The sequence below is a fragment of the Prinia subflava genome, chromosome 3 (genome assembly GCF_021018805.1).
Source record: "Prinia subflava isolate CZ2003 ecotype Zambia chromosome 3, Cam_Psub_1.2, whole genome shotgun sequence".
Classification (NCBI taxonomy): Eukaryota; Metazoa; Chordata; class Aves; order Passeriformes; family Cisticolidae; genus Prinia; species Prinia subflava.
The window spans coordinates 40,561,070-40,587,190 of NC_086249.1; the positions used below are offsets into that span (position 1 = coordinate 40,561,070).

The 26,121-nt window shown below is 35.5% G+C and overlaps 1 protein-coding gene across 2 annotated transcripts in view; it reads left to right on the forward strand.

Moving 5' to 3' along the window:
* Positions 1-26,121, forward strand: part of NBEA (neurobeachin) — a 458,593-nt gene that overhangs the window by 107,832 nt on the left and 324,640 nt on the right. For both annotated transcript variants that reach the window (XM_063394796.1, XM_063394797.1), the window contains exons 9-13: positions 6,223-6,420; positions 6,813-6,946; positions 14,846-14,954; positions 17,458-17,610; positions 19,100-19,268. In XM_063394796.1, coding sequence (XP_063250866.1) covers positions 6,223-6,420; positions 6,813-6,946; positions 14,846-14,954; positions 17,458-17,610; positions 19,100-19,268 — 763 coding nt within the window. The remainder of the gene's footprint in view (positions 1-6,222; positions 6,421-6,812; positions 6,947-14,845; positions 14,955-17,457; positions 17,611-19,099; positions 19,269-26,121) is intronic.

A 26,121-nucleotide genomic window follows, 5' to 3' on the forward strand; every position in this document is an offset into this window, starting at 1 on the left:
ATCAGAATTATTTGGAGAAGTATATCAAATATTGCATCTAGTTGATGGTTAAAATCTGCCTTAAAACTAAAAATATTTAGTCAGTTGAGAAAAGTCCATCCATCACCTGTGCAAACAAGGATTATTTTATTCCAAACTTTTTACAGTGTTTTGTTTGGACAAATATTTCTGCAAATGTTTTTCTGGTCATGCAGAAGAAATTAATATAGCCTTATATTTCTTAATTAAAAAAGTTGTAAACCTTTATGGATTCATTGAATTATTGGATTCCAGTATGCAGAAGCATACTGAAGTGATACCAAACAGGAATAAGGCTTTCATGTGGTTCAAGAAATGAAAATTATTATGTAATTGTTTTTGAGTGTTGACGGTGTAGATAAGGGTATGAGTTTTCATGCTAAATGACATTTCCAATAGTTACTAACCTTATTACAGTTGTCAAATTGCCCTGCTTGATTCACAGGCTTCCCTTAAACTACATTTCTGCACACCTGTAGCTTCTTAGTGGTTTTTTAAAAATGTCAACTATATTTAATATTTTGGGGAAATTCTTCTTTCATGTGTCAGGATTTTAGATTTGGGTCATGTACACAGAGCAGTAATGCCCCTTTGCTCTCTGAAGGGGTTTTCTTCCTTGTCTAAAAATTTGGAAGTATATTTTACTGTTTAATGCCAGTTAAAAGGAACAGACTCCCAGAACAGTACCCTAGAAACAGCATGTATTTCTTTGACTTTTTTGTTGCTCCTGAGAATAAGACAAAACAGAAGACTTTTTTTGGACCTTTTTCTAATGCAATATCTACTCACAGCCAAAAGTGGCACCATGTCTTGTAGTTTAGAGATTTTAGGGCACCAACTGGAGCTTTCACTCAAAGCCTGCCTATTTCATATCTCATTTAAGGTTATTTCTGTAAATCCTTTCAGATTCTGTGCTGGTGTAAATGTCCACCAGTTCAGAATACTTCAGTATGGGATTTAATAGTCTAAGGGAGCCTCAAATGATATATAGCTTGTATTCCTGAAGATAAGAGACCATGTTCTTGCTGTTACCCAACTTGCTGATGCTAACTGGCCTTTCAGAAACTTTCCTTAAGTGGTTCACTACATTTCCTGTTCATTCTAACTGTTTGTACTGTTGGCCAATGGGGAAAATCGACTGTTCAACTTTTCCTAAAAAGACCCTAGATGAGTTGTAAACTCCAGTTGTGCCAAACTTTTTCTGCCAAAGAAGGATTATTCAAAATAGTTGAGATATTTTTGAAAACATCTTCATACTTTTTTCCATCTTCATTCTTTTTTCCATCCTGTGACAGTATATGGCAGTTCCATTGATTTAAAATTCATACTTTGGTCCATTATATCTGAGGATCTGATTCTTTAGGGGAAGTGACCATTCCTCTACCTACTTTGCTCATGAGAAGAGACTATGATTTTGCCTCTCAATCAGCTGCTCTCACAATCATTCATAATGCCCCTAGTCTACCATGACTGGCCTTAAAACCTCTGGAAAACAGAGAAATCTGCATAATATATCAGCATATAGGACAATTTGGACATATCTGTTAATATACATAGTAAAAAATGTTGCAAATAACACGAAAGCCACAAAGTTCAGGAAAAGTGAGAGCTTGGTCTGCTAATAATGAATCTGCTGCACCTTGTCCCACTCCTGTTGTGTGGTGCAGGTAAAAGCAATAGGTTTTAGGATTGACTAGAGAAGTCATTAAAAGAAGTCTTACCTGTCATGTATATCAAATAATTATTTATGCATAGTGTTTATATTATTTATTGCACATTACATGCTTGTATAGAGTGTAGTAACAGAGAAACGGTTCAGTCTTTCCGTGCTGATCTTTCTTAGCATGTTCTTATGGGTGCATTTGGTTATAACAAGCATGCTCTAATATAAACGATTATTTGTTAAGCAAATTGATGTTAGTTTGAAATACTACATTTTTCACTTGTAGCAGAAGGCTGTTTTTTTAACAAAAAAAGTTATGTTGTGTGAGTAGCCATATTAAGAACTGATACTCTTAGTAGGTACTGCAAAGAAATTACCCATAACCAAATTTTTAAGGGGAAGAGAGGCAAATATACTGGAAATAAAACCATGTGATTTGTCTCTTCCCCATTAAGTCTTCTCAAATTAATCCATAATGTATCTTGAAATTTAAAACTGTATTTAGTAGAAATATATTACGATTCAATATTTGCATTCCCAGGTTATATCTGTAATAAAGCATATTCATTTTGAGCCTTGCCTCTGCTGAACGGGACTTTTACCTACTCTGTGGACCCTTTCAGTTGTTGGAGATGGGAGAAAGGAAAAGGAAATGAGAGCAGCATCCTTGTTCTCACTGTGCTTTCCCTGCTGCGCATCCTGGTTCCCAGGGAGCAAAGAGAGGAAAGCCTGTCTGTGCTGGGATCCCGAGGGGCTGCTGAACACAGGGGAGGGGCAGGGGAGGTGATGTGAGAGGAGGAGAGGGGTCTGATAGCAGTGCTTGGCGCTGTATATAAAAGGGTGTTTCTCAAAGCCCTGTCAAATCTGTGCCACTCCTCCTAACCCTCCCACAGGCATTTCTAAGTAATTTATCAGGTTATTCCTTATATTGTTTCTGAGTTTTTGATCACTGCTGCAATACCATTCTTTTTGTCACGTAAGGTTGAAGTAAGAATGCACTCATTCATGCACGTGCACAGACACAACATAGCACCAAAAATTCAAATTTGATTAAACCAGTCATATACTACAAGAAAATATTGTATGTATGAACCTACAGGGGCAAAATGTAGTCAACAGTAAATAGAAACCCTTCAGTCTTGCTAAATGAAGGGTGCTGGAGTAATTCTCATCTCTTTCTGTTACTTCCTATTCCTGTAGGAGCAACAAACATACTTTATATGGATCCTGTATGTGTATTTTTACCTTGTATGAAATATTCTAAATCCAAGGCTTGCTCTTTCTTTCTGTCATGGTGCCCTCACCTTGCTTGTGGCAGACTTCAGAGCTGCATATGCACAACAGCCTCTACCACCTCTTGTGGATGTATTTTTCCAAGTCCCCAGTACAGTATTCATGTACTGAATTTCTTTTTCTGTGGATCAATGCTAGTAATAAAGGAGTATCATATATCAGAATTTTTAGCCTCTCTTTACATTCTGTTATAATAATCTTTTAGGGTAGGAGCCCAGAATTTCTAATTTATGATCACTTTTGTTAGGCTTTGATGGCAGAATAGTCCTTTAATTCTTGGTTTTTCTTCGAAAAGTGTGAGGCAGTATTATGTTGATTCATAACTTATTTGTGTCTGACTTTCAAATAGCAATCTTTAATAAATTCTTGCAGCATATTAAGCACTGACAATGAGGAGATAGAATAACGTCAAACTTTGTGTATAAAATTGATTTAACTTAAGCAGTTTAGAACATTGCAAAATTGCATAGTAATGAAATGATAAGATTTTGTGTTGAAACACTCTGACTTATTTAAACAGCAAAGTTATGAAAAACTGTGTAGTGGAAAAACCTTGTGAGTTTCGGAATCTGAAGAAGCTGAGAAGCGTGAAAGATTTTCAGAGTACAATGTTTTCATGTGGTAAAACATTAAAATACAGTACATGAAGATATCTTTTGCAATCAATGAAATCAATAAATTATTTTTCCTCTGCAGAAAGTGCGCAGAGATTTCTATGTATAGTTAAAGTGCCCTCTGGGGTGAAATACATGTCACCTTCCTTAGGACAAATCTGTGATCTGTAGCAGTCATTTCCTGATAAGCGAGATGTAGGCAACCATATCAACACAGAGCCAGCTCTCAAGTTCTAAGCATAATATTCCTTCTTTGGGAATTTCTACTTCAGTAAATAGCGTACAACAATAGGAACACATTTCTAGATTAAAAGATTTAGTGCTGAGGACTCAATACTCACAGTGTTTTATATTGGTATTTTTACTTTGGATTGGTTGTAGTTTGATCCTTTGGGCTGAATGAATATCACCAAATGTAGGACATTTGAGTTTAAACCTGAAAGTCTCTGATTCTGAACAGCTTTGCAGTATGAACAGAGTAATAAGTAGGGACTTACTGGGACTTTCCCTACAAAATACCATTTGACTTCAAACCCAAATGTGAATCACAGAGTGGCTGGAGATTTAGGAAGCAACTGGAAGCTGGAGGTCCTCTGGTCCAACCTCCCTGCTCAAAAAGGGTCACCTAGATCCAGTTGCCCAGGACTATCTCCTGACAGTTTTTTAATAAGTCCCAAGGTAGCATTTCTATCACCTTGCTGGGCAGCTTCACAGTAAAAAAGTGTTTTCTGATGTTCAGAGGGAGCCTTCTTTGTTCCAGTTTTGCCTATTGACTTGTGTCCTGCCCCTGGGCACCACTAAGAAGAGTGTGGCTCGATCTTCTCTTTAACCTCACTTCTGTTATTTACGTATCAGATCCCCTCTGCCTCTTCTTTTCTGCAGGTTAAAGAGTCCCAGCTCTTTCAGCCTTTCCTCATATGAGAGATGCCTCAATCCCTTCATGTTTAGTCCTGTTCATTGCACTCTCTCCAGTAAGTCCATGGCTCCCAGTGGGAGCCCAGAACTCCAGGCGTGGCCTCACCAATGCCAAGTAGAAGGGAAGCAACACCTTCCTCCACCTACTAGCAATGCCCCTCCTAGCACAGCTGAAGATGTAATCCTCCATTGTCAAATGCAGGTTGAACCACAGACTTGCCATTTACATGCATTTGCCCTTCCTGCTTGTGTTTTCTGTTATGTGTCTGGTACCTTTCCAGCATTGCAGCCTCCCTTCTGCCAGCCTCCTTCAAGGCTGGGGCAGTGCTGACAGGCAGATGTGCTCCAGGGGTTCTCCAGCAGCTCCAGTCAGGTGCCCAGCCTGTTCAGCTTGTGGTCAAACACTAAGGGGTGCTACTCAACAGACCTTATATTGCTATGTGTCCTTCACTTGAGCACATGTGCTTTCCCATTCTTTGGCTGTAATCAAAAGGATTTTTTCAGGGTTTCCAGGAGCCCTGAGAGCTCTGAAAAGGCTGGATGGGGTTTATGGGGTTACATAAATGGTAGGAACCTCCAATTTTTTTGGAAAGAGCAGCTGATAGCCTGTAAGTTGCCTGGTTTTAATTCTAACATGGATAACAAAAACCCCAGTGCTAGTACTTTTAGTAGTTTCAGTGTCAGAGGATTTCATACTGGGGGGGAGAGATTTGGTAGGACCAAAGGGATAAAGACAACTGCTGTTATCACTATATGCAGTGAAAGCAAAGGAAATGATTCGTGTATAATCTCAGAAATCAATTATTTTAAACTAGGTAAATATTTTAGCAATAACATTCTATATATGTATACACCCACATATATTTATATCTTCATTGATAATAAAATGATGGTCATTGCTAACAAATCTGCTTTCTTTATATCAGTACAGCACTGTACTGTGTTACTACTAGTTGTCTTTTTGCCACTGTTAAATGATTGCTATATGCAATTGTTATATGCCAAGTAAATCTGACAATGCTTTGCGGAAAGACACAAATCTATCTTCTTGTGCTTTATTGATTTGTCAGCATTGAAAAAAACCTTAATTTTAGATAAAGTATCAATCATGATATATTTAAAAATAACAAAATTCTTCATTCTTCCTTGGAAAAGCTCTGAACTTGAGAATAATTAATATGAAATCTGGAATTTATGATTTATTTTGGATTTTATTTTGTTGTAAGTGGCTTGTTTATATACACTCCTGACTGTTAATGAAGTATGGTTTTTAATGTTGTTCAAAAATAACTATTCCTTTAATCAACATGGTATAGCATTTTATATTCTAACTTGAGTTATATAGATTAAAATTTATAGAATTCAAAATGCAGGACATTTAATTTGTTCTTTAATGTGTTTTTCCTTAAATTTTAATTTAACGTATTTATGGCTGGTTAATGTGACTTTAAGATAGTTGCTTCTGAAACTTGTAAACACTGACTCGTAAAGGAGAGATAATACATATAATGACAAGTAATGTATTGACACATTGAAGTGGTGTAGAGTAACTGAAAAAATCTATCTCATTGCTCAGTAGCATTAGGCTACTGGTAAATGCAAGCAAAGTTTAATAGTTTATTTATTCCCTTTCAAGTCCAATGTCGTTTTTTGCACATTTTTGTGGCAAGGAATTTGTCTGAATTAATTACTTTGTAAAACTTGTGGGTTTTTTTTCAGAGCACATTCAAATTTAAATCCGAGAGTGACATTCATCTGGCTGAGCACCATAAACAAGTGCTGTACGACGGGAAACTCGCAAGCAGCATCGCTTTTACCTATAATGCGAAGGCCACCGATGCTCAGCTATGCCTTGAGTCCTCACCAAAGGAGAATCCTTCCATTTTTGTACACTCCCCCCACGCTCTCATGCTTCAGGTTGGTGCTGCTATGTTGATGCTCTGTGATTTCTGTTGGATGAACATCACACAGAGGCTTTGTCTGCTGGTGTTCAAAGATTGTTCTTTTGTGCTCTGTCAGCTTTTAATATAACTTTCACTTGGACTGTTCTTCCTTTACTCCCTTTATAAAGCAAGGAAAAAACCATTCCATAAGAAATATAGGCTTCATACTATAAGGCACAGTGTGCCATGATATTGAAATTTTTGTTTAATGTTTGCCTTTAAATATAATGATTATAATTGAAGTATAGAAACAAAATTTTTAAAAGTCTGCACTCAATTTGGTGTTAAAGTGCTCCAAAATTGCATTTTTAACTGTCCTTTAAAATTGAGATTAATTGTGTTTTTTCCTTTATTTTATGTGTTTAGGATGTGAAAGCTATTGTAACCCACTCCATTCACAGTGCAATTCATTCCATTGGAGGGATCCAGGTTCTTTTTCCTCTCTTTGCCCAGTTAGACAATCGACAGCTGCACGACAGCCAGGTGGAAACAACAGTTTGGTAAGCCTCTTTTAACCAAGATAGAAACTAAATTAAGCTTACAATTTTTTTCCTTTTTTTTTGTGAAAGTGTTCTCTAATTTTTTTTTCTACATTTTACCCTTGTTTCTTTTAAAAAAATAGTTTACTGTACAAAACTGATGTGATTAAATAATGAATTCAAATCACTCTAGTGTCTTTAAGGATAGTTTTATGACCGTTCGTCCAACTTCTGAAAGAAATCAATATGCTTTTACTTGAGAGTGCATTGTTGTTTACCTTCTCAAAGTCTGTGGCATTTGAATTGGTATTCCATAACATTAAAATTGGTCAGAAAGTCATAAAGCTATGATCAGGCATTTTGTGACTGTATTGCAATTGCAATACTGACTGGGGACACGCTAAGAGAATTTTAACCTGGAGACCCATGAGGTTTCTCCTCCTCTATGGAAGACATCTCTAAGTTGAAAAGCCTTTACAGATGTTAATGCTTCCACTGGAAGCTTGAGAAGGACTACATTAGCAATCTGTTAATACCCATGCTGAATTATAATCATAGAGTCTTTTAGGAAAAGATCTCTAAGGTCATGGAGTCCAACCATTAACCTAGGACTGCAAAGTCCCCCACTAAACCACGCCCCTAAATGCCACATCTGCACATCTTTTAAATATCTCCAGGTGTGGTGACTCATTTCTTAAAACTAGCTCAGCTGTGGTTATTTTTGAAAAGCTCTCTTGCCACGTGCTTGCCACAGCAGGCTCCTGTCCTAGAGGCAGCACAGAATTGCTAAACTTCTGCAGAAAAATGTGTGGCCTAAATCTTTAGGGATAACAATCTCAAAAGGTAATGTTGAATGACTGTTGTGGTGTTTCCCTGGAGGACTATTTGTTACCAAAGCCTGCTAGAAAGCAGTGTTTAGGGGCAAGATAAGCTGGCTTTTCTGTTTGAATAAGATGACAAAATAGATGCGTAATGCAGAGCACGTGGCTTATTTTCCTACCTATAATATTCTTCCATTAATTATTCTGGATATTTCTTATGGCATTGGATAGTTCAGTTAAAAAACAGTTAACCAAAAAAAACAATTAACTAATACTAAAATTGCCAACAAATTTGGAAGACAGAAAAGCTGGTTGTGCCTTGGCTAATGTGGAATATTTCTTTTTTTAAGTCTTTTGTGCAGGATGTACTTTGGATTGAAGCATTGTAAAGTAAGGGAAATAGAAAAAGAAATGCTTGATTTGAAATAAGCTTGGGAAAAAAATCTCTATGTTTTTATTTACTGGCAAAGCAGAAGACAAAAATGCTTTATTCTAGCTTAAGGAAGATTGTGTGTATGTGTTTCCACATAGGAATAAAATGCATGTTAAATTCTGTAATGAGCTGAACCTGTAATAGATGACAAGGCAATAACTAGATCTTTTTAAAAATGAAGAGCTAATGTAACATAAGTTTTAGAAGTTGAGATAAAGACTAATTCTTCCCAAGTGTGTGGTCTATCCAGCTAGTGAGAACATTCATAATGTTTAATTGAAAATGTACAGAACATTTCTGGAGTTAGTTGAACTGTAAGTAGAAAAAAAATTGTTCTTGAATAAGTCAATGCATTTCTTCTATAATTAGATTATATTCTAAAAAGAGATCTGTAATTCATTGTGCTATATGATTGTACAAATGCATAATACAAGAGGATGTATAACCTCAAGAATGTATTGGAAAAAAATTAAGCAAATGGTTGTTTGAGATGTAATTTATATGTTGAATTAACATGGTCTTGCTGTATGTGCATTATTTTCATATATTTTATTTAATGGAGTATAGGTATCACAAAAAATAATGCTGGAAGTGAATAAGGAAGTAGACAAATAAAAGAATAGAATATTTTTGGGATCAAAGAAAGAAGGCAATGGGGGAAGAGTGCTAAACATGAATAGGTTCATTTGAGAAGTAGAATAAGGGAAGTGGTGCACATAGAGTGCTTTCCTTGTTCCCCCTTATTTACTAGATTGTCTCTTTTTGTGTATCTGATGCTCAGTTATACCTGTCTTACCTGTAAAAGTATATCTACAACAGCAACAGAGGGCTGTCCCAGTTCTACTGCTTTTCTGTATCCTCACCTCTTTCTCCCCTGCAAATCTAAAAATATGTTTAATAAGCTCAGGGTTCTCAATTATTTGATTTGTTGTTTGGATTTTTTTTTATATATTAGAAGGGCTTTATTAACAGAACCCAAAACCTCATCATCTGAACATAAACCAAAGAACTATTAAAATTATCTGTATTTCATAAGTAAGATGCTAAGGTATAACTGAGCATCTACTTTTTAAGACTTATGGTTTGATAAGAACCATCCAGCTTGACAGGAATTAGTTTGATGTATTGATTTTGTTTATTATCTTGATATGAAAAATCTGTGAGTTTCTGATAACTTTTATTAATGTCTTCAGTTTAATTGAATTTATCTTAAAGATCATTGCAGGAAATAAGATGAATGCCATGTAGTATCCTGCCTCCCTAATCTGTCTTGTCATCCTGTCTTTCAATAGTTTTCTTCTCATAGCTGGCATGGGTATTTAAACTTGAGAGCAGGTCTGGAAGTAATCCTTCCTGAGGTTGTTGCATTTGCCTTTGTGCCTCTCATGGAGAGCCAAGGTCCCAGTCCATTGCTGCCTCCAGTGTAAAATTCAGAATTTGCATGGTTGAGTGCTGGTAACCCTCTCCCTCTCTGTTTTGAAAGGAAGAATGCTGAATATTGCTCCCAACATTTCACATCACTAGTGTGACCTAGCTGTGATCATATAAAATCAGTTATACTTGAATTTTTCCCAGCTGTGAATGTGAGTTGCCAAATTGGTCTGCCTGGAGAAGAGTTTATAATGACAATACAGCCACTGCTGTCATGTAGTAGAAATCCATTGTAAACTCCTGAACTGCTGTACCTCTGCATACTCCAGAAGATCCAGGGACTATTAAGGGTGGCTAATTTATTACTGGGGTCTGTGTCCCAAAATGTTACACCTGTAAGCAGAGGTGACTTACCTCTCTAGTTCTCTCACACCAGACCTGTTCAGCTGACTCATGTTTATGAATGAAACCTGATTAGTAGTCTTATTAGCTTCATCACATGTTATGAGAAAAGAATTGAAAAGGTATAAGAAAGAAATTACTTCCCCTTTCTCTTCAACAAGCTTACAGAAAGAAAAAAGCATATTTGAACTGGAAGCTAAGGAAGCACTTTAGAGAGCTGCCATAGCTATAGCTCATGGAAATATTAATTGTTGGTGTATGTTTTTCCCTTAATACCACTTTCTGTTTATGCTAAGATTAATTTTCAATAGTTACCATACTAACTGCCTGTGATGGAGTTATTCATACAATCTTTTTGTATTACTTTGGAGAAGCTGAAAATACAAATAAAGGATTTTAATCTTTATAAAGGATTCCTTCCCAAAGAGAATCAGACAAAACAAATACCTGCATCATTCTCTTTTATATAGACCCTTCAATTAAATGGTATATAATTAATAATCGTACTTAGATCTCCAAAGCAGCGTGTGCTTCCTTAGCTAAAGGAGCCTTTCGTAAAACCTGATCCAGATAACTTTGTAATGCACAATCCAAGATGAAGCTTATATTAAGGCAAATCTGACAGAGAAAATGATAATGGGAATGAGGAGTCTAGAGAAACACTGATCTGTGTAGTGGTTTAAAAATAAAGTAGAGTAAAAGAACTGCAACAACAAAACAAACACAAAGCCAAAGCAAAATTCGCTTTTATCTTAAAGGTGCAAATTTCTGACTTCTAAGGTACTTGTAAACAGTATCATGACCATTGGAAGTACTGCATCATCATGCTTTGGTCTATCACCTTTTTTTTTCTCCTGCTTTTTAATAATGGAAAACTACTGGTTTTGGTGTAGGTTTTTTGACCATTAGTTATATTTTCAGTAATTATCGTTGTTCTCTGATTTACTGTTGGTTGACATATATAATTTCATTTTCTATCTGTATCTTGGCTCCACTGCAGACAAACTGATCTGTTCTAGGAAGGACATGATATAGAAGAGATGTAGGAATGGGCTTAAAGTATTCTTTTTATCTAGGGGTATTGAAAGTAGGAAAAAATGGAGAGAAATTTTGTGTGGCAGTGCACAGAGTTTTGCAAGTTTGAGGTGTAATGTCAATTACTGAGCAGCAATCTGATGCATGTTAGTTGCTGGTAGGTTTGTTCAGTTCTGTTTGAAAAATGTTCAACATAGAGAACAGTCTTCTCATCAATATTATTTTCCCTCAGTCAACAACAACCTTTTTAAAAGAATGATTTTTATCAGCCTGTTTCTGCTGATAAATATTTTCATATTTCAAATCTTCAGGTTTGTGTTCAGCTGCCAAAGTGTATAAATAAATTGAGTATCCCCAGAAATTGTTAAAAGTTCTGGATACAGTCCTCCAAATTAGATTAAATTCTTAGAATGCAATATTGAGGGGAAAAATACATTACTTCAGTATGGATTTTTATATCTAGATACACACTTGCTTGAGGTCAGTCTGACAATGTGGGGAAAGAGAAGTTTTGAATAGGCTGGGAAAGTTTACCTGAGAATTCAAGCGGATCAGGTGCTCTCTGGCATGAAGTATGAAAGGCTAAGAACTTACATGTGAAACCAGTGTTGTGTGCAACAGCTGTTACTTAGTGCATTTTCATTCCTCCCTCCTCCTCCCAAAAGGAAGTTTCAGCTAAAAGGAGTCTAAGCAACCTCCCAGAGGGAAAAAGTACACAAAACAAAACCCAAACCATAAATACCATACAATTCCCCCCACTCCCCCCCTCAAAAAAATCAAAAAATCTCCCAACCCCACAGACAGTACGTAGTCTGTTTTCTGCCTATCTCTGAGCATATTCCAGTAGCAATATCATTCAGTAGTGTATATGCAATGATAATTTTAAAAACTTCCATTTTGATTTTATAGTTCTTCTATGAGTTAAAATATTACAGATATTTTACTTACTTAATTTCCTGCATAATAATGTGAGCAAACTGCTAGTTAAATTCAATTATTATGTTAATTTTTATCAATACTGTGGTCCTATACAGTATTCATCTCAACCTTCATTGTGCTTCTGTGTGCCTGCCAGATGGTTCTCCTTAACTGCTGCATTTTCTGGTACTTGGATTTTTTTTAGTGTGCTTGAAGGTGTAATGATGCATTCATGTGTGCTATCCCAAGATTTGAATTACTATATACTGCAGTCAACTCTATTATATATGGTGGCAATCTTGGATAATGCAGAAGGATTAGAAGTTAGAGTTACTGCCTGCAGACCTGAGCTGACTGCAGAGCTGGATTGAGGTATCTTTATGTGTCTGGATCAATAGATGTTAAAAGCCATTTTGGAATTAAGTAAAAACATAGCTCATTCACAAAGGCATTGACTAAATTAATACATTTCCCTGAAACTAGAAACACTGGCATCACTCTGCAGAAGCAGCTAAGGGAGCTCTGTGCAGTGGTAATGTGGGCAGGCAGGATTAATTAGTTTAGCCATAGTCCTCATAAAGGTGGTTAATATCTAAAATGTGATATTTGGGCACTGGCTGCATCTGAATTACTACACTTCTTTTGAGCCAGTTTTCCTTACACAGAGCCAGCTTGTCTCTGTTGGATATAAACTTCTCATTTACGATTTCTGAGTTGACTTGTGGTTTGTGTGCTTAAATAGAGGGAAAGAGGAAAAATGTTTATTGTTATGGTGTCAGTGTGTCTTACAACTTGCATTCAGAGTCTGCCAGAATTTCTAACAGTTATTTAGAGATTGTATTGAGAGAAGACTATCTCTAGCCCATGAATTAACATCTAAATTAATAGAATGAACAAGTAAACTTTGAAAAAAATGTAAAGGCTTTTGACAAAATACTTCTGAGAGTTCAAGATGAACTTAAGTCTATTCATGGTACAAAAATCTTTATAATCCATTTTAAGAGTATTTTTTTGACATTTGAATATAATAGTACTTGCTATTGTAATTGAAATTCTAATTCTGCAAAGAGGTATGCTGTTTCTTGACTATGCATAATGGCTTGTTGCCCTAAATCATAAGGTTACTCATAGAGCATGGTAGTAAGCACCATCTATCTAAATGGATTTTTTTTCACCTATTCAGGTTTTTTTTTAAATCTAAATTTAAATCTTCAACACTTTATGTGAGCTGCTTATGGATTTTTCATGTAGTAAAAATGATTAGATTCTTATTTTAGATGACAAATACAGTAGAAACTTTTGGTTGGGTTAAGAAAAAATTGATGGATATAATCTGGTTTGAAGTTGATGTGACAGCTTGACAGACTGTTTTGATAAAAGCTTTGGAGTATTGTAAATGAATATTATCTGTGTTCTTTTATTGCTGACACTCTGTGGAGCGTTCTGTATGTGATTTTAGATGGATTATTGTGACCATTCAACAATGAAGAAAGACAAGGCACTATTTCATGTTCCCAGCATGTACTTTGGCTACCTCTGTTCTTTTACATGACAGCCTTACTCAACAAACAGGATAAATCTTGTTTTCCTCAGCACTTTGATTATTTTTTGGTTCTGGTGTGGATTAACCAGTCTCAACATTTATTTCAAAGTAAGAGATTCTGTTTGAACATTTAGATGACTAGATACTGTAAGAAAAGTTGAAATGTATCAAGTGCAGGTTGGAAATTTTCTTTAAGTCCCTTTTTCATACCTGAAAAACTCACAGTTTTCACTCTTGCCTGTGCCTGCTACCTGTGTGAGAACTTCCGTGGTTGCAGACACTTGTCTGTGCAGCTAGGAACTGTTACGTCTATTTAATTTTTAGAAAAATAATAATGATTTTATGTATGCGCTGTATATGCACTACAATACATATTACAATAATATCTACCTTTTCGAGATATTTGAAAAGGAATTTTAAATTCTTTCTTTGTCATGATTTTTTTTTCTTTCTCCCATTCCTCTGGGTTTTTCAGCATTAGATGAGTGTATTTTCGTTTTATTCTCATCACCTAGGAGTCAATTATGATATATTTTCCCTGTGGTGGATTGATCTGTCAAGTTTCCATTGCTGATTTTCATAACGTAGTTTCACTTTCTTGCCAGTTCCATCCCCTGAAGTCTTTCATATGTCTTATGTTTCTATACTGTAACCTTTTCTGGACACTTTCTCTCCCTGTACTTTCTGAACACTTCACTTAAAGATACTGCTGGGATGGGCTGTTGGGTGATTTCCTTGTAGCCTCTAGAGTCTCTCTGTGCTTTCCTAACTGGATTAAAAGTAATCCTTAACCTTTATTTGGTCAGGCAGATATAATTCTCATGTTTGGTCTTTAGAAAGTTTGAAGGAAGCTCTCCACCCTGCTGTTCTTCCACTGGGGTTTGTGGTGGGCGTTACTGCCTTTGTTTAGGTTCAAATATTTTGTGCTTCATTTCTGTTAATAGTGACTCTAGGGACTGAAAGTGTGGAATGAGGACTTACCTAGTGCCTGCAAATTTTGCTGCTTAGCATACTTAGTCTGGATAGTGAAATGTTTGACATGGCCCCTGCCCGTGTCATTCCAGCACTCTCCACAGGATTCCTCTCAGCCTCTTCTGCCTCATTCAGCTGCCAGAACTTTGGCTAGAACTGCAAGCTCCAGGACTGGATATTTAAAACATGGAGTAGTCATGGTCAAACCAGGAGTACTGACAGTGCTTGTTTGAATATGAATTCCCACTCTTACCATTATAATACCGGAAAAATCGCTGGAGAAATTTCTCAACAGGAATAATAAGATTTGTATTCTTTTAAAGAATTTTTCACTGCCTTAAGCCTATTTCTATTCACTTAATAGCTGGTGATTATTGAGAAAGCAGCATTTTTAATCTGTAAAAAATCTTGTTCTTTATGTGCAGTGCTACCCTATTGGCTTTCTTGGTTGAGCTTCTTAAGAGTTCAGTAGCCATGCAAGAACAAATGCTTGGTGGAAAAGGCTTTCTAGTCATTGGCTATCTCCTTGAAAAGGTATGTTTGGAGGCATTTTATCTTTATTCTTAGTATTTCTACCATCATTGTGGTACTTCCCGTCACTTTGCTCAAATGTCTGGTGGAATAAAATATATTTATGATACATGTATCGCAAATTAAAAATATTTTCTAAGTTGTCTACAGGAGTTTCTTCATCTTCCTCATCCTCTTATATACCAATATTCAAAAAATCAATTTTCTTGAGGTGGTCCTGTTCTCTTATTCATGTTCTAACTGTAGATCTGGTTGTGAATCACTTTATTTTTATTTCTGCGCTTTCTGTCCCCCCTAACTTGCTTAGAAATGTTCTTTTGTTTCTAGTTTGTACAAACATAGGAGACATGTCATAACTGAGATTTATTTCTTTTGTGTGTGCAGGTTAAAAAAGGTTAACTTAACTTGTATGATTCAATTCTGATATTGCTAAAATTGTTGCCCTGTGTTTTGAAGAAGAAAATCTGTAACAAAGTTTAAATACTGAAAGAAGTAATTGCAAGGGGCATTCCCGGTACTTGCTGGTTTTCAGGCATGACGAGCAGTTATCACAAAACTGAGGTTCAGTTCAGTTGTCTGAGGAACATCCCCTGCCTCTCTGCCTCATGACACTCTGGGGTTTAATAATCTAAATAATCTGAGACCAAAGTGCTGTCAGTTATACTAAGACAGTGATGGTCCTATGATTGAAGCTCATGGCTCTGACATTCTTGAATGTGTACTACTGGGCTTTTCTTAACATGAGGTCAGCACAGCAATCTTTTAAGCAGAAGATAAAAATCATAGTATCACCTTTCAAAAATGTTCTGAATTTTGAAGAAGAATAAGTAGTTTCTGTCATTCTGTTCCCTTTGTTCTTTGTGACTTGGGAAATACCTTCATTCAATACCTAAAAGCAGATTTTCTATGCTTCTGTTTTCACTGCTAAGCAAGTATGATTTAGAATTTCAAAGAACTAGCCAAACGGTGGTGTTTTTTTCCAAGGGTAGGTTTTCTTGTGCTGAAACCAGAATGAATTTAGAAAGCTGTTAGCTTTGGTTTGATAAGTTACACACAGGCAGACTGGTGAACCCTCATGGAGGGCTTTCTCCTGAAGAGAGCACTATGATTTATACACATGGAAGACACCAATTTAGAATGTTGTACATGATTTCATTTTAAGAAAAGTTTGCGTGCTCTTCTAATTAACACCTGCTCTGTTCATTAGACTTGGGCATGTGACTATTTAAAGGATTTCCATTGATCACAGCATAATTCTTAAAACATATGCTGTTTTTTGGATTTTTTTTTTACATTGTATTTGCTTAGCTGCGGTTTTTTGAAAGAATGTATTCTATTTTTTTCAATACATGCTTATATTCAGTTGGCACACATGGTGGGAAAAATCCTTTTGTTTCTTAGTCTCAATTTTATTATTTGTAAATTATCTGTTGTATCTGTTGTTGATTTGCATGTAATCAAATACTTCAGAGACAACAGAGACTTTTTGTTTTACTTCCAAACAGTATTTTTGTTCTTACTAGTTGCAGATTATTATTGTGAATTTTGATGTATAAGCCAAAGGAAATTGAGCATCCAGGCTGAACTTGTATTACTGACAAGCAGATTTCAGTTCTAAAAATAATAAATCTTCATATTCCCAGACTGTACTTACAACATTAAAAATAATTAAAAAAATAGAATCACAGAATCATTTAAGTTAGAGAAGATGTTTAAGATTGGGCCCAGCTGTTAAGCCAGCACTGCCAAGACCACCACTAAACCTTGTCCCTCAGTGCCACATCTACACAACTTTAAATACTTCAGGAATGGTGACTCCACCACTTCCCTGAGCAGCCTGTTCCAGTGCTTGACATTTTGTGGAGAAGGCAGGGAGAAGGATGTTTAGAGTTTTTTACTATTAATTCATCTGTTTATTTAGTATACAAAGAAGTTTGACAAAGTCCTCATGCCATGTTACTGCATAGGAGCAGGTCTCAACAGTGATTTTATGGCATATGTTATGAAACTGAGAGAATTCTGAAATTTGAGGAAACCATGAACCCAACTCCTTCAAATACCAACTTAAGTTTAAGAAACAAAAGCAAGTCTCCTAATAATGTGTGTTTACACACTGAGAAACCCAATTTCAGTAAGACACTTCTTTAATTTATGAAGAGATAAGGACTTCAAATGAAGTTCTCATGAACTGTGCTGTAAAATTTAGGATCCTGACTGGATTCCAATAAAATGAAAATGAACCCAAGTAAGCAAAGTACCAAAAAAAACCAGAAAATAAAGTTATTGATGAATATTTTAAACTGTTAAATATAGACATTAGAAAGACCATTAACATTGTTAGAAAGTATAAGCTGCCTTCATATTCACTGACATCAAAACATGCAAGGCTGCACATATTTAGTAATGATGAGGCAGGTGAAAATACTGCTCCTTAGTTCTGCTGTAATTATATTAAAGAAGATGATTTTTTTCTTTATCTTTTTTCATTATGTTTATTTTCCCCCAGTCATCTAGAGTTCATATAACCAGAGCAGTTCTGGAACAATTTTTGTCATTTGCGAAGTATTTGGATGGATTATCTCATGGAGCACCTCTACTGAAGCAATTATGTGATCACATCCTTTTTAATCCTGCTATTTGGATACATACCCCTGCAAAGGTAATGGTTCACTTGGATAATGTTATGACTCTCCTCCAACAAAATTATAAATGCCTTTATTCTTTTATAACATTCAACTTAGGCTTTTGGTTTGTCTCTTTTGGGTTTCTTTTTATAAACATGGTAATAGCAATGATTTTTAGATCATGAAGTCTGTACACTGCTTAACTATATACTCTAATGTCTTTTATAGTTTTCTAAAAGCAGTTAAATTATTGCCTAAGGTTCTCTCTGATTCTATGAAAAGATGTTTCAAGTTCCTTTTTCAGTGATTGCATTACACTGTTTTCCTACAGATAAAGCAAAAAATTTTATATTTTTGTTGCAGGCAAAATGTGTTTTGTTACATTATAATGTAAGATCTCATTTTTATTCAAACTGTGTATTCTAGTTTGATAAAAATCTCTAAAATGTTATCTCTGGTAATAATGAATTATTTGTTTTCTAAGTAATCATAGTTGAGATATGTGAACCGAAGTGAAAAGCAGCATTGTCGTAAAACCTGAAAATATAACTTCTCACGTAAGAAGTTAGAATAAAAAGCAAGCCAATATGTTTATCATGACTTAAATCATTCCTAGGTACCAGTGCAGCCCCTGCCCTAACCAGACTTATAATTAGTTTAGTTACTTAGTTTAGTTAATTTAGTTTTTTGTATCATATCCAAAATCTATTCTAAAAAGCCCCCCATAATTTAGGGTTACTGTCTTGGTTTGGAAAGACAAGTATGTGTCAGGGAAAGCTGCAGTTTCCCTTGAATGGAGCATGTAAAACCCCCTCCCTCCAAATTATTACAATTTTAAAATTAGGAGCTTTTAGGCAAAAAATATGGGAATAGGAATAACAGTTCTTTACTAGGAATATTAAAAAAATACAAATGCAGTAACACACACACAAAAAAAGCAAACAAACAAACAATAGTCCTAGAAAACCCTGATGGAGTCAGGAATATGACCCTGTTGGTCAGGATGTTGGAAGCAGTCTAAATAAGTCCTTCTGAAGTGACAGATGTGGTTCTGTGGAGTAGAGATGATCCTGTAGACAGGTTCAGTGGTGGTGAGATGAGTCCGGTCTTCCTCTGGGAATCCAGTGGAGAACAGGATGTCTGGAGTCCCTGTGTCCCCATTTTTATCTGGGTAGGGAATGGTTGGCTCCTCCCCACTGGTGGAGCATCTCACAATGGGATGATGTAATGTGTCATGTCATTGGTGAGCCTTAATGGCCCATTGACAGAAGATATGCCCAGGAGGGTGGATGAAGTTGATGAAAGCTATGAGAAACACTGCCCCACCTGGTTTTAACAGATGGTCTATTGTCAGAAGGCATCCACCCTCCTCCCCCTGGAGTTACAAGAGATAAAGAAAGAAGAAACCATCCTCTGACTGCTTTCTACAGATGAAATAGAATACACTTTTTCTTTGGTTACATAACCCAAGACAGTTACTAATACAGAGGTTACATTTATGTGGATAACTATTTCATTCCTCAGGTGCAGCTATCTTTGTACACCTACCTGTCAGCTGAATTCATTGGGACTGCCACGATCTATAACACCATCCGCAGAGTGGGCACGGTGCTGCAGTTAATGCACACACTGAAATACTACTACTGGGTGGTCAACCCTGCTGATAGCAGTGGCATCACTCCTAAAGGAATGGGTAAGTGCAACACATAAGGAAGAAAATATAAGCATTTCTCCTGTAGGAAGGTTTATGATGCAAATGTCTGAAAGCTCCTTGGATCTGTAGACAGAGGTAAATAAATGGCAATAGTTGATAACAGTGGTCATCAGTAGAAGGACACTGTGGAAGTGCTTTTTGATGTATCATAAATCCATGCTGATAATTTATGTTTATATGTATTCCCAGAAGATTCCAACTTTGGTCTCCAGTCACGTAGCATATAGTTATGTGGCATACTTTAGGAAACATATTAAAATGATTGATTTTTCTTCTTCTGTAATAAAGAGGAAATATTACATGTTTTTCATATGCCAAAGAAAGCTTTCTGAGGTTTGAGTGATTAGTAGTGTTAAGTGACCTTGAAAACAGAGTGGAAACTTCTAGTTCTCACTGCAGAGGTCTCTGAAGCTGTATTTCCAGTTCAAGAATATTTTTTCTCTGTCCTTATACAATAGAGATTTATTTAACTTTGCTTAAAGTGATGTGCTTAGCTTAGCATGGGAGCTACTGAATGACACCACCAACAAAATGCAATAACGGATACTGGTTGAGTGCCTCATGTTACAGATATGTATTAACCAGAGTAAATCATTCTAATCCTATACCATGCTGGCTGTAATGCCATTACATTTAGCTGTCTACTTTTATAAAGCAGGAAAGATTTGGCTGAAAGTCTCTTAAAAACTACCTGATAAAGTAGAATTTTTTTTTTTTTTTTTTTTGCATAACTATTAATGTCATGCTGAGAAATGGAATGATTGGGGAATGTTTTTAGTACATGTCACTAACATTCATGGATATTTCATATCTGACACATTAATTATTGAGTAATTCTTATTTGTAAGTGACCCTGCATGCATAGGTGTTTCCTTCAATATTATTTTTAATAAATAAAACTGGAAGTAACAATTCTTTTCCTAGATTAGGTGTCCTAATAGGGAATGAAGGTGTTGAAGGTCACAGAAAGAGCTGCTCTAGGATCTTGGATCACATTTATCATTCTTACATAGTATAATATTAGATGAGTAGTAGTCTTCAAAATTATTAAAATTTATTTTAAAACATTTAACAAAAGCACACTGTTCTCTGTTCATTTAAATAAAAGGTTTGAAATCCTATAATGAAAATTACCTGTGGTGGTTACTTAATTAGCTTGAAATCTTTGTCACTGATAAATTATATCATCTACTTACGCTGATTCTGGATTCCTGCTGCCAAAATAGAATTAACTTCTTTTTTTTATGCCTGCAGTGAAGATGTCTCCTTCTGAGCTAGATGTCTGCTGATTAGGCACAGTGAAATGCAGGAGTCAGTTGCCTTAGTACAGGTTTCTAGCATCATTGTAGTCTCAGTGGGGCATCTCACCTGCCTCTCAGAAGGGTGCAGGTTTCTTGTGAATCCAACACCAAATCTGCTTGTTTTGGGTAGATATTTTGCATGCTTTATCTCATGACAACTACACTAGTAAGTATGCTTAGGAAGCTGTGTCTTACCTCTAATTGACAGGCACTTGAGAAAGGCTTTGTTTGTTTGAAATTTGTTTGAAATGCAGTCACTTCCTAGATCTGCACTTACCTCAGGTTAGAAGCTGGTCTTGTGTGGGACCTACACTGTTGATGTCTGAAATTAAGGTGAGCTGAATCCTACCCTGGGAGTGGCTTTATCCATATTCATACTTTCAGAGATTTGCTCTGTTGAGGTTTATACTGTTCTGCTGCACTGGTACAGTTTCCCCATCAGACAAATTAACTGTATCTGAGATCAGTGAGGAATTGGGATCTTTAAAACTCAGATGTTCACCTTATGTACATTGTATTTGTGACTATTAAATACCCAGCAGTAGTGAGGTGAAGTTTTCAGGTGTCAACCATATTTACAGGTAGATAGAGACTTGGAAAATTCCTCAACTGGCTTGAGAGTGGAAGTTTGATAATACAGTCTACTTGTTATGACTGGGATTATTTTTTAGTTTCTTTTTCGAGTATATTTGTTTAAATTTAAAAAACTCCTGTGCATCTGTGTCATGATACTACTACCTCACAACACTTTGAAAATGTATTGCATATTAGACTGCTTCCCTCTGGCTAGGCTTGCTCTTTGTGGAGTCAGTGACATTTCTTTCTGTAGGAAGCATGGATTGTTTTTATCTTGCCCAGATCTGCCTCTTTGCAGTTAGCCGTATTTTTTGAGAATTTGTATGTGTAATTCCAGTTGCATAGCTTCAAAAAATATATATAATGTATTCATCAAAATATGAACAGAAGGCATGAGGTACACAAGGATACAAAATTAGGAATGAGAAATGAATCAATTAACTCTAAATTAAGCATAGACATGGCTGGTTTACCTCCCTACCTTTTCTTTCATTCAGATTATAGTACGTTCTCCTCTCATTTGTGTCAGTTTCAGACAACAATTTTTTTTATCTGGAAGGCATCTAGGTCAGTCCCTGAAAGATGTGAATTAGTGGGTGCTTGGTGTGTAGCAGTAACAAAAATCAAAATTTCTGAGATCTTCATACAGTAGTTGGGAAGGTGTTTTATAAAATGAGGCCATGCATATTTTCAAAAAACATGCTAAGATCCACTATATCTGAATTTTCTCATTTTGTCTTTAGTTAGATTTATAGATAGACTCGACTTTTTAAAGTTTAATATCTTCTTTCTTCCTTGTTCCTTATCCTCTTTCCTCTTCCCTGCAGAAAGCCCTGTGTAGTTGATGCAACTACAAAGAAGTAGTTGTTTCTCTTCTGTCTGTAAGAGTGGCTTTTCTTGTGTTGTGTTGAAGAATGTCAGCCTATCAGAGAGGAGGATCAGTGATTTAGCAACAGATGTGCAAACCCAGCACTATTATGGATTTTCCTGCATGCAAATCAGCCACTAGGGCTCTTTGTGCTATTATTTCACAGATAACTTCTGCTTCTGACTGATAGAGCTGTAATAACTGTGGCGATTTGCAAGTAAACAACTGTGAAAATATAATAATTGCTGAGGTGATGGGTTGCTAAATTTAATTTCATATTAACTTCATTTCATAAAAGATTTTTTATGAAATCCACATTAGTTGCTAGCAACTGATAAAATTCCTGAAAATATTCAACAATGGATTTAATGGAAAATATTTAACAATGGATTAAACAAATATTTCATCATCTGGATATTACATCACTTTTCTTTACCAAATGTTTTTTTAACATTAAGTGTAGGTCTGGCTGATCCAGACAGCTTATAGTCATAGAATACAGTCCTAAAAGTAGCTGTAGTTACTACATTTAAGGATTTTTTATTTTCACCTCTGTTTTCAGTATCTCATACCTTCACCAATCCCAATAGTTAAGAAAAGGTAACCATTCCAGGATTTTGGCTTAACATAAATTTTTATTAGCCTGCCTGCAGCCAGAAAGTTTATAATCTGTTGACATGTAGAATAATGTAGAAAAGATTTTGTTAAAGTAAGAAAGTTGCAGTAGAAAAATACAGGTATGTGAAATTTAAAGTTGCTGCATTTTAAGTAGCATTTGGTATCTCAAAATGGAAGAATAGCACCCATTTTCAAGAAACGTTAATTTTCATGTAAGAAACAGAAAAATGTCATCATGTGAGTAAATTGCAGCTGAAATTCTAGGCTGACTCGACATGAGACTTTTCAGATCTGGAGAACATTTTACTCATGCCAATATCTAAAATTTGACTGCATGTGCTAAAGTGCCTTCAAATAATTTGCTGTCGTATTAGGAAGCAAGCTTATTCATGGAGACATTTTAGTAGTGTGATGTTTTCTTGTCTTCTAGGCATGCCATCTTTTATGTGGAGATACTGAAACACTTTTTAATATTAGTAGTTTGATTTACTATTACTTACAGACAGTTACTCTTCTTCAGGGTTTTATTGCCTTCCTCTGTCTTAATAAAGCACAAAGGGGGTGAGTTTTCTGCACTGACAGTTTAGTAGCCCTTATTTTAAAGCCAAAGGAACTCAATATTGAAGTTTTCCATTAGACAAATGCTATTTTCTTTTAAAAGTTAGTTTTTCTTTTGCTTCTCCTGGTAATCAGCTTATAAAATGGGAGGTGTAAATGCTTTTTTTAAAATGAATTTTAATAAAAATTTTAAAAGGCTCAGATACATTTTTTAAATTTGGGGTTGTATCTTCTCATTCTTTATTGGTTTCCTGTTTCATGCTGGTATTTCTTCTTAGATTCAGACTCCTGAATTCTTATTTGTATTCCCATTTCCTTCTGAGGTACTGGAAATACTGTTTCAGAATGTAATAGTATCAACTTGGTCCATAATTATTCTTATTAGGTTTTACATTTTAGATATACATCCACATAGTGGAGACAAGTTATCTGCTAAAAATGGTGAGCTACACTTTTCTTCTGGCATTGCTTGTTCCAAATTTTTTTACAAAGAACCTTAAAAGTCAAACTAATTTCAAAGGAAAGAATCTGAATTTTATTTTTTATTATTTATTTATTTTTATTTTTTACACTTAGACTATAGTTGTAGCTGTTATCTTGATTTGACACATGCATGCTTTTAATATTTCGTTAAATCATACAGAATAAAGATAATAGGATCTCCCAGCCATTGTAGTACGAACACACAACAAAGCAGGCAATGGTGTGAAAATTATTTAAAATAGCTTCTTTCTGTGGTTATTTTATTTTATGTTGAGTTGGAAGGGACCCATCAGGATCATCAAGTTCAATTGCTGGCCCTCTGTAGGACACCCCAAGAGTAACACCTTGTGCCTGAGAGTGTCCTAACTCTTGAAGTCAGACAGGTTTGGTGCTCTCCCCTGGGGAGACTGGGTTTTATGAGAGAAATGTGCATTTAAGTCCCCAACTACTGTGTGGTTCAGTTCATTCCTGAACTGAGTGGCCAAGCCTTTCTCTCTCTACTGGTGCTTCGTGTGTCCTTCACACTGGAACTCCTAATGACTGCTACCTTTAGGAGTAGTATCACTGCGATTGCATGGGGGTTAAAGTACCAGTTATGCCATGCCAAATAGTTTTCAAGAATGTTTTTCATGTCCAGTATTTTTGAACATGAGCTGTGGAAGTGGGAACTACAGAAATTATTGTGAGGAGAAAGTAGCTATAGTTTTTGTAGACAGAAAAAGTTTGAGAGTGTTATTTCGGGAGCTGTGTTAGAGTGGAACTCAGTTTTTGTTAGATTTACAGCAGAGAGAAAATCAGGTCCTCTGTGATCAACATATCATGTGATGTTATTTATGCGTGCAGGGAGATAACATTCTGCTATCTGTATCATGTTTTTTTAATTTAAGGAGTAGAAAAATCATGCTTTTTACATACTAAAAAAAAAATCAAAACAGATGAAAGAATGTTACATTTGATTGTTGGTAGAACTGATAACCCAATTTTGTTTCCAAACACAGAATTAGAAATCATTATTTTTTTATTCAAAGCTCCCAATTAGTTTTGGGGTGTTTGCTTGTTTTCTGCTTTGTTTTTTTTCACAGCAGTGCTGATTATAAATAACTCTGTGAATATATTTACTTATTTCCTCTTGTTTACTTTTTGTTTATGTCCCTATAATTTCTCTATGCTGCTGGGATGAATTGGATAAAATTATAATTTTTTTCATTTATTTTTATCTGGGTAAAGCTGGCTAACTCTTATTATGAGTGTATATTTTAAAAAATCTGACGCAAACGATGGGCTCTGTGAAAATACATAAAGAAATCTAAAAGCAGGAAATGCTTTAATGATTCATCCTTGTGTGGGATAAGGGAGGCATCCTTTCTCTTTGGCAATTAAAAAGAATGTTACTATTTTGTATTGAGATTTATGGTTGCTGTACCAGATCTTGAAAGGATTATCTTCATAGCTAATCTAATTTGAGATTGGTTTTAGTCTTTAGCAGTGCTGACTATTGTTGTCCAAGTGATGATGACACTGGATTGTATATATGCAGTGATGGGCACAAAGATTAATAGACAATAAAAAGAAAAAACAAACAAACAAAACCCACTACTTTGCAATGTTTGAGTTGGAAAAACAAGATCTACTTGTCTTTTTTTGCCTCGGTATATGTGTGGATAATGTATACTTTTTTAAAATATAGGATAAATTCACCATTGTTTGGCCAATAATACATTTTTTTAAAAATAAATCTTTAACTAGGAAGGAAGTAATTTAATTAGTAATGAAGTGAAAAACTGATGATATAAAAAATTATAGTGGAAAATCTGCTTTAGATAACTTTAGAACTTCCTGTTTAATTCTGTTCAGTCTGTGTCAGATGATCATTACGTCGCATTGCTGCAGTCCTTTATTCCATTCTTTGTAGCTATCTGGTGGTTACATAGCCTCCAGTTTCTCCAGCCTGTCTTATTTTTCTTTGCCAATTCTCTTTTAATTTTTGAAATGAATGAAGTCTTTTGGGTAGCAGCTGTCCACTTTTTCTTATTCTAGAGCAGTGAAACTTCATGACCCAACTAAAATACAAGGAATAAATAGTACTAGAGGACTGAAGGGAGAATTACCCTTTACCTGCTTGGTGTATAGCCTGCAAGCTACAACTCCTTTGGTATCCTTTGCATGTTGAAGAACCCTTTTCAAGGTTGTCACAGGTCTCCAGGGAAATGAATGGGTACACGAAGAACTAGTATAAAACTCATGTGTCTTTGAAGAGGTTCCCAGTGAAACTTGGATGTCTTCTTTTTGCCATGTCCTTACAATTTCTGTTTTAGGAATGTTTTGCAGACCTCCCCATTGTCTGTGTTCTGTTTCCATAATTACAGTCTTTCAGAAAAGATAAAATGTCAAAATGTTTTTTTTTTTTTTAGTCCTGGTTTTCAGATAT